This window comes from Entelurus aequoreus, linkage group LG12 (genome assembly GCF_033978785.1).
Source record: "Entelurus aequoreus isolate RoL-2023_Sb linkage group LG12, RoL_Eaeq_v1.1, whole genome shotgun sequence".
NCBI lineage: Eukaryota > Metazoa > Chordata > Actinopteri > Syngnathiformes > Syngnathidae > Entelurus > Entelurus aequoreus.
Genome location: NC_084742.1, coordinates 32,103,604 through 32,121,951, shown reverse-complemented (window position 1 = coordinate 32,121,951; position 18,348 = coordinate 32,103,604). Strand labels below are relative to the sequence as shown.

The 18,348-nt window shown below is 39.1% G+C and overlaps 1 protein-coding gene across 1 annotated transcript in view; it reads right to left on the bottom strand.

Moving 5' to 3' along the window:
- Nucleotides 1–17,933, bottom strand: part of rergla (RERG/RAS-like a) — a 26,931-nt gene extending 8,998 nt beyond the window's left edge. Inside the window, 5 exon segments of the mRNA XM_062065684.1 lie at nt 13,645–13,932; nt 14,000–14,136; nt 14,628–14,701; nt 17,700–17,756; nt 17,829–17,933. Coding sequence (XP_061921668.1) covers nt 13,647–13,932; nt 14,000–14,136; nt 14,628–14,701; nt 17,700–17,756; nt 17,829–17,880 — 606 coding nt within the window. The 5' untranslated portion in view covers nt 17,881–17,933 and the 3' untranslated portion in view covers nt 13,645–13,646.
- Nucleotides 17,934–18,348: the final 415 nt, after the last annotated feature.

The following is an 18,348-nucleotide window of genomic DNA, read 5'->3' as shown; positions in this document are numbered from 1 at the left end:
CTGATTGCCCTCTGAACGGGGGGTGCTTACAATCATCAGTTGTTTACCAAGCAAAGGTAATACGCAAGGACATTAACACATCCGACACATACGTAGGATTAACTGAGGGAGAATTCAAAACCAGATGGAACAATCACAAGGCTTCTTTCAGATGCAAAAGCCTGCGGAACACTACAGAACTCAGCAAACACATTTGGAATCTCAAAGACAATAATGTTGAATACTCAATAACATGGCAAATTCTTGCATCCAGCACACCTTACAACAGTGGTAACAAAAGATGCAACCTATGCTTAAAAGAGAAACTGTTTATCATATACCGTCCAGAGTTGTCATCCCTCAACAAACGCAGCGAAATTGTATCAGCATGCCGTCACAGAAGGAAACACCTCCTAGGCAACACATGAGCCAATCACCACGCCCCCACACCTGCCTGTACCCACCCGCTCTGTGCCCTATATAAACCATGGTATGTGAATGCTTCCATTAAAATCTCCTGAGGATTGAGGAAACCCCTCATGAAACAGGCCTGTAGAGATGAAATAGTCTTGTGATTTTTTTCCCACACATACATATTACGCTCTACCACGGTATCGAGCACTATTTTTTGGATAATCTAATTAAGACATATACACACATATATATATATATATATATATATATATATATATATATATATATACCACCCGGCCCCCGGCCACATTTTTCAACCCAATGCGGCCCCTGAGTCAAAAAGTTTGGGGACCCCTGAGCTAAATGGTTAACTAACTAGCAACTTTGGTGCTCTTGATCGTCCCCCCATCCTGCAACTCAACAAGGCGTTCAACACATTTTATTTAGATCCCATTTATTGATATGTCATAAAAAACACATAAGTGATATTTTGACGCAAAATAGAATGTTTAAAAACGCGATTTCGTAGAAATTTCACATGCCTCAAAGACAGTCAGGTAAGTCTTAGACATCCGCTATCTTGTTTAGGTTACAACAATAATAATTATACTGTATAATGCATGCACCTGGGGATAGGTTGATTGGCAACACTAAATTGGCCCTAGTGTGTGAATGTGAGTGTGAATGTTGTCTGTCTATCTGTGTTGGCCCTGCGATGAGGTGGCGACTTGTCCAGGGTATACCCCGCATTTTGCCCTAATGCAGCTGGGATAGGCTCCAGCTACAACCTCCCAGACCTGGATGCTCTCTCGTCCATCCATCACATACCTCCAGTCTAATCTTCTACATTCCTCTCATGCCCTGCCTTGCACAGGTGTCTCCATGCCGCCACACAAAGCATCAAGCAGGCCTCTCAACACACCTCCTGCATGCATGAATGCTGTAGTTATCTGGGCCATCAGCAACCAGGAAGCTGTTTGCAGGAGCTGGTAAGAAATCCACTGCAAGTAGTCTTTATTTTTCTGCAAGAACTGCACTTAAAAAACACTATTGTTAATACTGTCAGCCAAAATAATTCTGTAGTAACCACAACAGGAGGCACACCTTTCCCCCCTCGCACTAGCCACTGCAGTGAATATTATACTGAATGCTGTCAAACAAATCCTTGTCTGCTGCCGACAAGACACCAGCTGCAGCCAATCACGATCATAACAAGAGGTTTAAATTACATTCCAGAACCTTCATCACCACTTATTTCGATCTTAAGGTGACTATGCATATATTTTTAGGCCTATAGGCATAAATCTGACTCTTAGAAAATACTGACTGAATTTAAGAGTGTGCACCAATTTCTTTTTGCACATATCAACATTCCACCCCAGAAAACAAACTGGTCAAACATAATAAAGGACTAAAGGATACATTCAACCTAATTACATGTATGGAATGTATACATTTCTGGTTGTTTGACTTAAACCACAAAAATGTATCCAAAATCCTAAAAGACATACTCCACAAAAATGGTGGACTTGGTGTAAGGAAGATTGAGCCCCCAAGAGCTAATTAGAGGTGACTTCGGTCTAGTTACACAACATGCCAAATGTGACTTCCTGTTTAGTGCAAAAGTACACTTAAAAATAAAAGCATGGTGGATTCTACGACAGCAACTAACACCATCTACCCATTTATGTTCTTTCTAGGATGGTTTACAACTGAAAGATTGTCATTATAGTGAAGACATACCAGAGATGTACAGTTAAAATATAATATGAAAATATAACGTAAAGATATGCGCAAATAAAGGCAAACATGGGTACTGTTGGTGAAAAATAATTTAAAACAAATCTTTATCGCCATTCTATACTTATGGCTTTTGCCAAAATCACAAGTAAATGTGCAAGTAATATTTAGTTTGTTTAATTTTACGTGCGTCAACCAGTTTAAGATATAGCGTGAACGAAAATAAATACATCTTTAAATAATTCCTTAAATGTGTCAATAACACATTTTAATTGGATTTACATACATATATGTGGTATTATTTTAAAGTATTATTAACTATTTAATGATTGAATTGTTTTCATTTAATTATTGCTTTAATTATTTATTGAAATCATGATTTAATCAAATATTCACAATTTTAAAATTCATTTTGCGGTATATTTAATGAATTAATTTACCGTTTAATTAAGTATTTTATGACTTACTAATTAATTAATGAACCTGTCTCAGGGCTTCCGTAAACTTATTTTAGCCGTCAAACTCACCCATTAAAGTCAGTGGGCGGGGGGAAATCTACTCCAGGTCTATTCAACTGACGCCCCGCACACCCCTTCCGGCCGCCAAACTTTTAATTTGGCCGGCCAAACATCACCCAAATAGGTGTGATTAAACCATTCCAAACAGGGTTGCTCATTTATGCAGTGCTCCTGCCATCCTGCATGGAGCAGCAGCGAAACATACAGTCGTGGTGAAAAGTTTACATACACTTGTAAAGAACATAATGTCATGGCTGTTTTGAGTTTACAATAATTTCTACAACTCTTATTTTTTTGTGATAGATTGATCGGAGCACATACTTGTTGGTCACAAAAACATTTATGAAGTTTGGTTCCTTTATGAATTTATTATGGGTCTACTTAAAATGTGACCAAATCTGCTAGGTCAAAAGTATACATACACTAGTAATGTTAATAGTTGGTTACATGTCCATGTTACATGTTTGTTGAATTTTTGACCACTCCTCTTGACAAATTTGGTGCAGTTCAGCTAAATGTGTTGGTTTTCTGACATGGACTTGTTTCTTCAGCATTGTCCACATATTCTCAATGGGATTTAAGTCAGGAGTTTGGGAAGGCCATTCTAAAACCTTAATTCTAGCCTGATTTAGCCATTCCTTTACCACTTTTGACGTGCGTTTGGGGTCGTTGTCCTGTTGGAACACCCAACTGTGCAATACCCAGCAAAAATATTGCTGGGTATTGTGACCAAACAGCTCAATTTTTGTTTCATCTGACCACAGAAATTTCGGAGCAAGGTATTTGCATGGTAGCCTCTCAGTCCATGGTGATGCAAAACACGCTTGACTGTGGACACTGACACCTGTGTTGCAGCAGCTTCCAATTTATTGCAGACCTGCTTTTTGGTGGTTCTTGGCTGACTCTTGATCATCCTGACCAATTGTCTCTCAGCAGCAGGTGATAGCTTGCGTTTTCTTCCTGATCGTGGCAGTGACAAAACTGCGCCATGCACTTTATACTTACGAACAGTTGCTTTTGGGATCTTAAAGGCCTACTGAAACCCACTACTACCGACCACGCAGTCTGATAGTTTATATATCAATGATGAAATCTTAACATTATAACACATGCCAATACGGCCGGGTTAACTTATAAAGTGACATTTTAAATTTGCCGCTAAACTTCCGGTTCGAAACGCCTCTGAAGATGACGTATGCGCGTGACGTAGACCGGCGAACACGGGTATGCCTTCCACATTGAAGCCAATACGAAAAAGCTCTGATTTCATTTCATAATTCCACAGTATTCTGGACATCTGTGTTCGTGAATCTGTTGCAATCATGTTCATTGCATTATGGAGAAGGAAGCTGAGCAAGCAAAGAAGAAAGTTGTCGGTGCGAAATGGACGTATTTTTCGAACGTAGTCAGCAACAACAGTACACAGCCGGCGCTTCTTTGTTTACATTCCCGAAAGATGCAGTCAAGATGGAAGAACTCGGATAACAGAGACTCTAACCAGGAGGACTTTTGACTTCGATACACAGATGCCTGTAGAGAACTGGGACAACACAGACTCTTACCAGGATTACTTTGATTTGGATGACAAAGACGCAGACGTGCTACTGTGAGTATGCAGCTTTGGCTTCTAAACATTTGATCGCTTGACCGTATGTGCGCAACTTTTTTTTGCGTATGTACGTAACTTTTTTAAAATATATAAGCTTTATGAACCTTGGGTTAGGTGAACGGTCTTTTGGGCTGAGTGATTGTGTGTGTTGATCAGGTGTTTGAATTGTATTGGCGTGTTCTATGGAGCTAGGAGCTAGCATAGGAGCTAGGAGCTAGCATAACAAACACGCAGGTGTTTTTATGCAGGATTAATTTGTGGCATATTAAATATAAGCCTGGTTGTGTTGTGGCTAATAGAGTATATATATGTCTTGTGTTTATTTACTGTTGTAGTCATTCCCAGCTGAATATCAGGTACCGTGAGTATGCAGCCTTGGCTGCTAAACATTTGATAGCTTGACCGTATGTGCGCATCACGTACGTAACTTTTTAAAAATATATAAGCTTTATGAACCTTGGGTTAGGTGAACGGTCTTTTGGGCTGAGTGATTGTGTGTGTTGATCAGGTGTTTGAATTGTATTGGCGTGTTCTATGGAGCTAGGAGCTAGCAGAGGAGCTAGGAGCTAGCGTAACAAACACGCAGGTGTTTTTATGAAGGATTAATTTGTGGCATATTAAATATAAGCCTGGTTGTGTTGTGGCTAATAGAGTATATATATGTCTTGTGTTTATTTACTGTTGTAGTCATTCCCAGCTGAATATTAGGTCACCCCCGGCTCTCACAGCATCTTCCCTATCTGAATAGCTTCAACTCCCCACTAGTCCTTCACTTGCACTTTACTCATCCACAAATCTTTCATCCTCGCTCAAATTAATGGGGAAATTGTCGCTTTCTCGGTCCGAATCTCTCTCACTTCATGCGGCCATCATTGTAAACAATAGGGAACCTTGCGTATATGTTCAACTGACTACGTCACGCTACTTCCGGTAGGGGCAAGCCTTTTTTTTTATCAGATACCAAAAGTTGCAATCTTTATCGTCGTTGTTCTATACTAAATCCTTTCAGCAAAAATATGGCAATATCGCAAAATGATCAAGTATGACACATAGAATAGATCTGATATCCCCGTTTAAATTAAAAAAAATCATTTCAGTAGGCCTTTAAGCTGCTTTGAAATGGCTTCCAGTGACTTTCCTGACTTGTTCAAGTCAATGATTAGTTTTTTTCAGATCTGTGCTGACTTCCTTTAACTTTCCCATTGTCGCTTTTTTAACCAAGTCTAATGACTGCATCACATGAGCCCTATTTAAATGGGCAGAGAAGTCAACAGGTGTTGTCAATCATAATCACTCACATGAAGTTATGAGGCCAGGCAAGGAAGCAAATTTGATTTGATTGTAACTTTTCTACATCACCAAAATTGATCATGTATGTTGCTGTATGTATGTATGTATACTTTTGACGCAGCAGATTTGGTCACATTTTCAGTAGACCCATAATAAATTCATAAAAGAACCAAACTTTATGAATGTTTTTTGTGACAAACAAGCATGTGCTCCAATCATTCTATCACAAAAAAATAAGAGTTGTAGAAATTATTGGAAACTCAAGACAGTCATGACATCATGTCCTTCACAAGTGTATGTCAACTTTTGACCACGACTTTGTGTCACAATGAAGCAGCAACAGGTGAGTGGAAGAAGATGGCACTATCGACCTTGAAAAAAAATCAATATACATTGTGAAAATCTGACATAATAAGTATTTAACAGCGACTGGACAAAAAAGTAATATTGTATTAAAATTGCTGACTTTGGGATGTCTTTTGTATTCGTGATCATGTTGTTTCTGGCATTGCAACTCTGTTGATCAAAACTGGTTAAATACATGTAATACTGAATTTGACCAGCAGAGGGCGATAATCAATAAATGTTTATCAATCAATGTTTATTTATATAGCCCTAAATCACAAATGTCTCAAAGGGCTGCACAAGCCACAACGACATCCTCGGTACAGAGCCCACATACGGGCAAGGAAAAACTCACCCCAGTGGGACGTCGGTGAATGACTATGAGAAACCTTGGAGAGGACCGCATATGGGAGACCGAAAGCAATAGATGTCGAGTGGGTCTGACATAATATTGTGAAAGTCCAGTCCACAGTGGATCCAACACATCAGCGAGAGTCCAGTCCATAGTGGGGCCAGCAGAAAACCGTCCCGAGCGGAGACGGGTCAGCAGCGCAGAGATGTCCCCAACCGATGCACAGGCTAGTGGTCCACCCGGGGTCCCGACTCTGGACAGCCAGCACTTCATCCATGGCCACCGGACCTATGCAACTCCCCCTCCAAGGGACAGGGGAGAAGAGGAGAGAAGAAAAGAAACGGCAGATCAACTGGTCTAAAAAGGGGGGTCTATTTAAAGGCTAGATTATACAAATGAGTTTTAAGATGGGACTTAAATGCTTCTACTGAGGTAGCATCTCTAACTGTTACCGGGAGGGCATTCCAGAGTACTGGAGCCCGAATAGAAAACGCTCTATAGCACGCAGACTTTTTTTTGGCTCTGGGAATCACTAATAAGCCGGAGTTCTTTGAACGCAGATTTCTTGTCGGGACATATGGTACAATACAATCGGCGAGATAGGCTGGAGCTAAACCGTGTAGTATTTTATACGTAAGTAGTAAAACCTTAAAGTCGCAACTTAAGTGCACAGGAAGCCAGTGCAAGTGAGCCAGTATAGGCGTAATATGATCAAACTTTCTTGTTTTTGTCAAAAGTCTAGCAGCCGCATTTTGTACCAACTGTAATCTTTTAATGCTAGACATAGGGAGACCCGAAAATAATACGTTACAGTAATCGAGACGAGACGTAACGAACGCATGAATAATGATCTCATCGTCGCTAGTGGACAAGATGGAACGAATTTTAGTGATATTACGGAGATGAAAGAAGGCCGTTTTAGTAACACTCTTAATGTGTGACTCAAACGAGAGAGTTGGGTCGAAGATAATGCCCAGATTCTTTACCGAGTCGCCTTGTGTAATTGTTTGGTTGTCAAATGTTAAGGTGGTATTATTAAATAGATGTCGGTGTCTAGCAGGACCGATAATCAGCATTTCCGTTTTCTTAAAAAGTTAGCGGACATCCATTGTTTAATTTCATTAAGACACGCCTCCAGCTGACTACAATCCGGCGTGTTGGTCAGCTTTAGGGGCATGTAGAGTTGGGTGTCATCAGCATAACAGTGAAAGCTAACACCGTATTTGCGTATGATGTCACCCAGCGGCAGCATGTAAATACTAAAGAGTGCAGGGCCAACAACCGAACCCTGGGGAACTCTGCACGTTACCTTGACATAGTCCGAGGTTACATTGTTATGGGAGACGCACTGCATCCTGTCACTAAAATAAGAGTTAAACCAAGACAAGGCTAAGTCTGACATACCAATACGTGTTTTGATACGCTCTAATAAAATATTATGATCGACGGTATCGAAAGCGGTGCTAAGATCACCTACCTAAGTTCCATTCTAGAGGCTAACCTTTCCTGTGATAAAATGGCAACCAAGGTAATCAAAAAGGTTAACCAACGAACGAGATTTCTCTACAGAATTTCCTCTCTGGTCAACAAAAGCACCTTGAGGATTCTGGCGGGAACTCTCGTTCAACCCTTTTTCGACTACGCATGCACCTCCTGGTACCCTAGCACCTCCAAAACCCTCAAATCTAAACTCCAAACATCTCAGAACAAGCTAGTCAGGTTACTTCTAGACCTCCACCCCAGATCCCACCTCACTCCTACCCACTTCTCTAAAGTGGGCTGGCTCAAGGTGGAGGACAGAGTTAAACAACTTGCACTGAGCCTAGTCTATAAAATCCGCTACACCTCCCTGATACCGAAGTACATGTCAAACTACTTCCTTAACGTAAATGACCGCCATAACCACAACACCAGGGGGTGCTCCACTAACCACGTTAAACCCAGATTCCGAACTAACAAAGGTCTTAACTCATTCTCTTTCTATGCCACATCAATGTGGAATGCGCTCCCAACAGGTATAAAAGAAAGGGCATCTCTATCCTCCTTCAAAACCGCAATAAAAGTTCACCTCCAGGCAGCTACAACCCTAAACTAACACCCTCCCCGGATTGCTAATAATCAAATGTAAACAATCAAATGCAGATTATTTTTCTTATGCCTTCTTTTCTCTCTCTCTCTCTCTATGTCCACTACTTGATGTCCATATCCTCCCCTCCCTCCACACCCCTGATTGTAAATAATGTAAATAATTCAATGTGATTATCTTGTGTGATGACTGTATTATGATGATAGTATATATGATAGTATATATCTGTATCATGAATCAATTTAAGTGGACCCCGACTTAAACAAGTTGAAAAACTTATTCGGGTGTTACCATTTAGTGGTCAATTGTACGGAATATGTACTTCACTGTGCAACCTACTAATAAAAGTCTCAATCAATCAATCAAAGCAACATAGATGACGCATCAGAATCCATCGTTAGCAATAGATCATTAGTCAATTTTGCGAGGGCTGTCTCCGTAGAGTGATTTGCCCTGAAACCGGATTGAAAAGGTTCACAGAGATTGTTAGTCACTAAGTGTTCATTTAGCTGCTGTGCAACAATTTTTTCGAGAATTTTGGAAATAAACGGAAGGTGGGAGACCGGTCGGTAGTTTACCATGAGGTCAGGATCGAGGTTAGGTCTTTTGAGCAGAGGATGAATAACCGCTTTTTTGAATGCTAGGGGAACTGTGCCGGAGGAAAGTGATAAGTTTATAATATTTAACACTGATGGACCTAATAATACAAACAGTTCCTTGATAAGTTTCCCAGGAAGTGGGTCAAGTAAACATGTTGTTTGTTTTATCCCACTTACACGCTGTAATAATTCCTCTAATGTTATTTCATCAAAAATAGAGAGACTATTTTGGAGGGCGGTATCCATCGTATATACAGTCGTATTTGTGTTAATAGAACCCAGTTGTAGCTGGGATGCGTTGTCTTTAATCTCCTTTCTAATGAGTTCAATTTTCTTATTAAATAAATTCATAAAGTCATCTGCCGAATGGGTGGAGCTACTGGGAGGAGTCCCTTGTTGGGTTAGCGATGCTACTGTACTAAACAGAAATTTAGGATCGTTTTTGTTGAGGCGGATGAGATTTGAGTAGTATTTAGCTTTAGCTAAGGTAAGCATGCGTTTATAAGTTATTAAACTATCACTCCATGCTTGATGGAAAACCTCAAGTTTAGTCGCGCGCCATTTGCGTTCCAGCTTTCTACATGATAATTTATGAGCTCTAATTTCTTCTGTAAACCATGGGGTGCGCCTTTTAGGGGCCCTTTTTTGCTTTAGCGGTGCTATACTATCAATAATTTCGCACAAGGCATCGTCAAAGTTGTTAGTGAGGTTATCAATAGAGCCGACATAATTTGGGAATGGTGCCATTACCGAAGGCAGTAGGTCAGCAAGAGTCATCGTTGTGGCAGCATTAATGTTGCGGCCGCTATAGCAGTTATTATTATTATTAGCTTGTTGACAATGAGTCAAAACTTCAAATTTTATAAGGTAATGATCGGACATTACTTTAGTATATGGAAGTATCATAACTTTGGAGGTGGTGACACCCCTGACAAGCACTAGATCTATTGTATTACCGTTGCGATGCGTGGGTTCATGTATTATTTGTGTAAGACCACAGCTATCAATTATGGTTTGGAGCGCCACGCACTGAGGGTCCGATGGGGTATTCATATGGATATTAAAGTCCCCCATTATGATTATATTGTTGGCGTGCGTCACTAGATCAGCAACAAACTCTGAGAATTCACTGATAAAGTCCGAATAGGGCCCAGGGGGGCGGTAGATAACAGCCAGGTCGAGAGGTAGCGGTGTGACGGACCTCATAGTAAGCACCTCAAACGATTTATATTTATTATTTAGTTTAGGGGTAAGGTTGAAATTTTCATTGTATATTAGTGCGACACCCCCTCCCCTTTTAAGAGGACGGGCAACATGTGCATTCGTATAGTTAGGAGGAGATGCCTCATTGAGCGCAAAAAATTTGTCTGGTTTGAGCCAGGTTTCGCTAAGACCAATGACGTTAAGATTGTTGTCTCTAATAACCTCCTTAACTAATAACGCCTTGGGAGACAATGATCTTATGTTTAAAAAGCCCATATTATAGGTATTGGGCTGTTTTGACAAATTTTTGTTAAGATTATCCGTAGTAGCAATATTAACAATGTTGCGTTTATTATGCGTAGTGCACTTTAAATAGTTTCGACCATATCTAGGAATTGATATGACGGGAATTTTCCGATTGTTTGCTTGGTGCTGCAATAGACTGGACATATCATAATTTGCCACCTCAGTAGAATGCATGTCCACCTCTGACACAGACACAACAGAAAAAACATTATGTGAATTGTGTATTATTCTAAGAGAATTGCTATGCGTACATGGATTATCCAGCCTGGCGCTGGCTAGTTCTAGCTTAACTGACTCCTCACCCGGACTAACAGACATTGTAATTGCCTGTGACCGGGCTTGCTCTAGTGTAGTCAGTCAAGTGAGACTTAAATAGTAGTCTATGTTTCTAGACAGGATGATGGCGCCTTCCTGGTTAGGGTGAAGGCCGTCTCTCATCAGCAAGCCTGGTTTGAGACAATTACTCGATGCCTGGACATCTTTCTGGCGAGATCACAAGTCCTGGCTATGTTTCTCTTTGTAATCTCTGACTGTCTCATTCTAGTGTCATTGGAGCCAACGTGTACAACTATATTCGCATAATTAGTGGTGCGATTAGCCTGTCGTACGTGTTTACTAGGCCTGTTGCGAGTTAGCTCCCTAAGATTAGCTTCAATGTCAGGTGCTGTGGCCCCGCGGATACACTTTATTGTGGATGGTTTGCTAAGCTTTATGTTTCGGGTGATGGAGTCCCCTATGACTAAGGTGTGGTGCCCGGTAGACTGGGGTGAAGGACTAGCTAAAGAGCTAAATCTATTATGCGTCTCAACCGGTACACCGTAGCTTGTAGGCCGCTTAGGACTGCTACAAGCTGGGCTAGTTTAATGCTAGACCTTAGGTTTAATAGTGTTAAACCACAGGTGCAACGTTTGATGTGTACATTAACACTAAACCTTAGGTTTTACTTGTTACATACACAATGGACGTTATACTTTTGTAATGTTTATATTTTCAGTCTTGCAAATCTAAATAAAGGAAGACGTATAAAGTAATGAAGGAAGAAAAATAATTCAAAAGAAGGAACATCGATCAACAAAATGTAGCCTGTTTCTTCATGCTGTTAACTATCTGTCTAGCTGCACATGCTGGAAACAAGTAGCAAGGGCAGAATAATGAATTTATTGACAATGCAGTATGAAAACTGATGTGTTTACTTTTTGTAAACACAGTCTCCAAGGATTATAACCTGCAGAGGCACTTTCTGACGAGACATCCCAATTTTGATGTCCGGACCCTGAGACCCGGGGCTCTTAAAACTGACGCCCTCTTCAACAGGTAGTTGAATAGCCCTGATCTACAGAACCCAAAACCAGTAAAGTTGGCACGTTGTGTAAATTGTAAAAAAAAACAGAATACAATGATTTTCAAATCCTTTTCAACTTGTATTCAACTGAATAGATTGCAAAGACAAGATATTTAATGTTCGGACTGAGAAACTTAATTTTTTTTTGCAAATAATCATTAGGTAACTTAGAATGTATTGGCAGCAACACATTGCAAAAAAGTTGGCACAGAGGCATTTTACTACTGTGTTACATGACCTTTCCTTTTAACAACACTCAGTAAACCTTTGGGAACTGAGGAGACCAATTTTTGAAGCTTTTCAGGTTGAATTCTTTCCCATTCTTGCTTGATGTACAGCTTAAGTTGTTCAACAGTCTCCGTTGTGGTATTTTAGGCTTCATAATGTGCCACACATTTTAAATCGGATACAGGTCTGGACAACAGGCAGGCCAGTCTAGTACCCGCACTCGTTTACTACGAAGCCACACTGTTGTAACACGTGCAGAATGTGGCTTGGCACTGTCTTGCTGAAATAAGCAGGGGCGTCCATGAAAAAGATGTTGCTTGGATGGCAACATATGTTGCTCCAAAACCTGTATGTACCTTTCAGCATTAATGGTGCCTTCACAGATATGTAAGTTACCCATGCCTTTGGCACTACTACACCTCCATACCCTCACAGAACACTTTTCATCAGTCCATCTTAGATGAGCTCGGGCCCAGCGAAGCTGGCGGTGTGCCTGGGTGTTGTTGATAAATGGCTTTCGTTTTGCATAGTAGAGTTTTAACTTGCACTTACAGATGTAGCGACAAACTGTAGTTACTGACAGTGGTTTTCTGAAGTGTTCCTGAGCCCATTTGGTGATGTCGTTTTTTGATGCAGTACCACCTGAGTGATCGAAGGTCACAGGCATTCAAAGTTGGTTTTCGGGTTTGCCGCTTACGTGCAGTGATTTCTCCAGATTCTCTGAACCTTTTGGTATTACGGACGGTAGATGGTGAAATCACTAAATTCCTTGCAAAAGCACGTTGAGGAATGTTGTTTTAAACTGTTCGACAATTTGCTCAGGGATTTGTTCACAAAGTGGTGACCCTCGCCCCATCCTTGTTTCATGGAAGCGGCATTTATACCCAATCTTGGCACCCACCTGTTCCCAATTGGCCTGTTCACTTGTGGGATGTTCCAAATAAGTGTTTGATGAGCATTCCTCAAATTTCTCAGTCTTTTTTGCCACTTGTGCCAGCTTTTTTGAAACATGTTGCAGGTATCAAATTCCAAATGAGCTAATATTTGCAAAAAAAAACTGCGGAGTAGCCGAAGGGAACACACACGGTCACGGGGAGAACATTCAAATTCCACACAGAAAAACCCAGAGCCCGGGGATCAAATACAGGACCTTCTTATTGTGAGGCACACGCACTACCCACATATGCGGTCCTCTCCAAGGTTTCTCATAGTCATTCACATCGACGTCCCACTGGGGTGAGTTTTTCCTTGCCCGTATGTGGGCTCTGTACCGAGGATGTCGTTGTGGCTTGTGCAGCCCTTTGAGACACTTGTGATTTAGGGCCATGTAAATAAACATTGATTGATTGATTGATTGACTAACCTCTTTGCAACAGTGCTGCCTGAAATCCCAAGTACTGTTTTTAAATGTTTTTATTAAAGAACAAAAAAAACATCTTATCTAGATTTTGAAACTGTCTGGGATTTAATTAGTAATGTCAACTTGTATTCTTCGCTGCACCGACTTAGGGTTCCATTTCTATGCAGTTTCTACTGACTTGCATTGTTTATGAGGGTAAAACTAGCCCACCATTGGTTGGATTTTTGGGCACCGGCATGCCATTGGTCAACATGTCAACCCTCATATACTCACCTTCACACAGATTTCCTCCTTTTGCCAAAAACATTGTTGATGAGTTTGGCCATGGACTTGGAACCACTGGGTCGTCTCCTGCGCTCCTTGGCCTTGCCCCGGAGGCTGGTGCTCTGCACCATCTCGGAGAATATGCGCACCACCTCTTAATAGTGGTCGGCGGCCGACAGCTCGTAGAACTGGCAGCGGAACTCGGCTGCCAGACGCTGACCTTCCTCGCAACGCACCTCTCGCATGTGACACAGGTCGTGTTTGTTGCCCACCACAAATATAAGAGACTCGACATCCCTGCAGGGAACACCAGAAAATAAGTGAGCAAGTGCAAAGATAAGTAAACCCACAAATGACAGTTTACCTTTTGGCTGATCCCAAGGGGAACGCCCTGATAAGCTTAACTATGGCTCTGGCTGTAACAAAGGATGAGCGATCGCTGATATCGTACACCACAATAAAACCATCAGCCCAGTGTATCTGATCGCAACCCTCAGCGGACTGAAAAACACGGACAACAACAAGGTTATTACCTGCAAACATGTTTAAAGGCGCATTCTCCCAGCAGGCACAAGACATTGATACGACGTTGATGATACATACATGTCCTATAAAACTGACTTTGAAACAATGTTGCCAAATAGTTGTATTTGTAAATTGAGACAACGTTGACGTCCAAGGTTGGATCCACGTTGTTGGTTGGGATATGACCAAATTTCAATGGTCACAACCTGACATTGAATACATGTCGGCAAAAAGCATGGTGTTTCAACAATGTATTTCTGTTGTAAAATATTGGTTGGGAAATTACCAAAATGGAATGGTCAAATTAATATCAGAACCCACCATTGACTAAATATTTTCAAAAAGCATGTTGTTCCAACGTTAGGTTTGAGTTGTTCAACGTCAGGACCGAATTCAACAAGTTCTCAATGTTGTTTTAATGTCTTGTGCTAGCTGGGTTGTTAGTGTCTAATAATGTGAAAACAGACCTGATAGCATGGCTCATACAGCTCCAGGTTAATCTGCCTCCCATTCACAGCCAGACACTTTCTGTATATGCATTATATGGAAGGAAAAACATAGAAATTGTGGGTAAGAGTCATTACCCTACTTTGTACACACACGCAATAATACAATGCTAGGACACATTTCTTGTTCAGAGACAAGGAATTGTATTTGGTTACCTAATCTGGGGTCCAAAATGTAACTAAACCCCTGCCATACTTTGTCAGGAGGATTACTTGATATGTGAAAATAATTAATGAACACAAAATATCAATGACACACGGGGAAATCATCCAATGATATATATTATCTACTGGAATTGCCAAGTATTTAAATTAGGGCTGTCAAAAATAAGTTAAATGATGCTTCTCATCATAAAAAATGTTGCATTTATCATGTATATACGCAGATTAATAATGCAATTGATTTTGATTGCACTTGCTCATTTACCTTAACCATGAAGAATAAACTCAGACTGGATTTTATGTAAAACCGTTATGAGCAAATGCATTACGTGCATTAAAATAAAACATTAAAAAAAATATTCCTTTATGATATTGTGACAATAAAATTGCATTTGTCTCCAGAAATTGGGCTATTTTTTCAGTTGTTTTAAATAAATATTCAAGCAAGTAATAATTTGTGAATAATCCAAATTCAGATGTGTGATTAATCAGATTTTTTAGAAATTAATTGTTTGCCACGGTAATTTAAATCAGTTTCTAAAGTCTGGAGACAAAAAATCGTATATTAGACAATTTGGAAAATATTAAAACATTCATTTTTTAATACATTATAAATAAATAACAGAATAAAGCAATAATTTCTTCTTTTTAATGTTATTTATTGGCTTTAATTTACAATATTTATAACATTGTATGTAATATATAGTTTTTTTTATATTTATTACCACCGCCAGGGGCTTGTTTGTCTGTTAGCAACATAAATCAAAAAGTTTTAGGCATATTTCCATAAATGTTTTAGGAAATGTCCGAAATGGGATAAAACTGATTTCGGGGCTGATCTGGATAATTTCTACTACGTTACCTAACATTTACACTACAAGCCTCAACTTGTGTGTCCATGTGTATGCTAACCTCTCAGCCTCCACCCGTTAGAGAAAAAGAGTGGATGACTGACAGGAGGGTTCACTCTATTTATTTCATCCCACTATAGATAACTCAAAAAAGTTCCAGTCCGGATCAGTGTGGATTCAGGCCTTTTTTTTTTTTTAAAGTAAATTAGGTGATTGATATTAATGTATGAATTAGTAATTAAATTCAACTTTTTTGTCATTGTTGTATATTGTATACATGTCCAAGCTTCTTCATAAATGAACAATTTAAGGGCCACTTTGATATTCACCTTAATACAATTCACCTTTTGATATGTTAGCGTTTTTGAGGCATCTGGCCCTCCTCCTGTTGATTTATTTTTTTGTAATATTATTTTTTAAATAAATTACATATACAATGTGCAAGAATTATTGGTAACAGTAGTTTTTACGACCAATAAATAACACATTGGGCAACCCAGAGCAACACAAAACAAGAATGTTTGGAGGGGAGCAACAATTGAGCTTTTATAAAAGATTATAAGAGTCAATGACAAGCAGCTCTACAAATCAGTCTTGTAAAATACAATATTAGTTGTCAGACAAATTACAGTCAAATTTGCAGCAACACAAATAAGGCCACATTTTTATATGAATGCAGTAAACATATGTGAAGTCCACAATATTATACGCTCACAGCTCATGAAATTATGTGCAACCAAATGTAATAATACTGAGTTTTGATTGGCAGATATCAAAACAATATATTTCTTATTTTGTCTGTTTTATTTATTCAAAAAACTTGGCCAATATTGTGCATAAGGTGTCTCCAAAATATGGCAGCTCGTATTTTCTTTAAAAAAATAATTAAAATATGGTTTTACTGTGTTCACTCATGTAAGCCCATATACAGTAGTGTACTACAGTATTTTATAAACTATGATTAATAATATTATGTGGTAATGTGGGATAAGTAGGGCCATGCTGTAGTTTTTTTATATTTAGAATTAATTGAAATAAAATACCAAACTTTTTTTTAAAGGTGTGTATTTTTTTTTTTTTTAAAGTCACACTATTAGGAAATATGTGTTAATTTATTGTAGATAAGTCACTCATCTACAAAAAAAAAAGGAAAAAACCCATTGGCCCACTAATATACTGTAAAACATGTTTTACATTGTACTAATACACTATAAAACATTTAATTGTAAATTCACAGCAAATTGCTAGCTAATAATTGCATTACTATCACAGTAAAACTTACAAACATATACTGTGAAAGTTTTACAGCAATTTAGTGTTAGCTGCACAGCTGTGTAAAATATATTTCACAATAGATTACTGTAAATGTTATTGAGAAAGTAATGCAATTATTAACCAACAATTTGCTGTGAATTTACAATTACATTTTATAAAATGCTATGCTTTAAAATTTCATTCAAGAAGCATGTCAAATGTACTCACAGCAACAATAATTGCATTACTTTCCCAGTAAATATGTAAAACTACGGGCGATTTACTGTGACTTATGTACAACAAGGTACTGTAATTCATTATTGAAATGGTGTAAGTATCTGTAAAATCCCAGCTGTGATGATATAATGTATAATTGTAATTTTAGCAAACTATAACATTACAAATGGGAAGTTACAGCATATAGTTGTAACTTTCTTGTAATTAAGTGTAAAATCACAGCTCTGCAGTTACAGTACATTAATGTACAATTAATGCAATTATTAGCCAGCAATTTGCTGTGAATTTAAAATGATTTTAAAATTTTTTTTTACAGTGTATTAGTACACCAATCTTTTTCACAGTATTTGTATAGTATTTGGTAAATCAGACATCAGGTATTCATCTATTGATTCGTGAAATAAACCGCTACACGTAAAATTGTTTTACAGTACCTGTCCAAAATAATGAATGATGTTTGTAGATTATATTTGACTGTAAAAGAAAAAAAAAGAAAAAACAACCCGAAAAAGGAATGAGAATAATTTACCTAATGAGGATGCATACTCGCCAATAAAGCATCTAGTGAAGAAGCTGACGATGAGAGCTGCAGATATGAAAATATTAGGGAAACATAATTCAAACTCCAAGAGACTTGCCTGTTTGTGATCCTGCTTACCTGACTTGCCAACTCCTTCCCCTCCCAGCACGGTGATCTTGATCGCGTTCATGCTCTGCAGAGGAAGCTTCCAAAAGGAAGACCATGCTTATAAAAGTCCTCCACTTGCTAGTTGGTGGGTAGAAGACAGAGAGGTGGGGCTGCTAAAGTGGTGGGGTTCTCAGCCAATCCACAACAGGGTCGTGCAGCCTGACATTTGTAGCCTGCAGCTCTATTTTCATTGGCCAGTGGCTAACCCTGTCAGCTATTGCCATCTGGTGGAGTTATTAAGAAAACTACAGCAGGAGGTTGCCTACAGCCGCAACCGCTATATGAAATGTATGTTCCCTCCAACTTATATAGGAGACTTTGGTGGATATTTAGGCAACTACATTTAAATAAATTATGACCTACCTTCATTTAAGTGCATCAAGTGTGCAATATATTAACAATTATTGATATATTTATTTGAGTCTTTTATGTTGTGAATATTCTAACAGTAATTCATATAATTATATTATGAAGATCAATGATGATCATA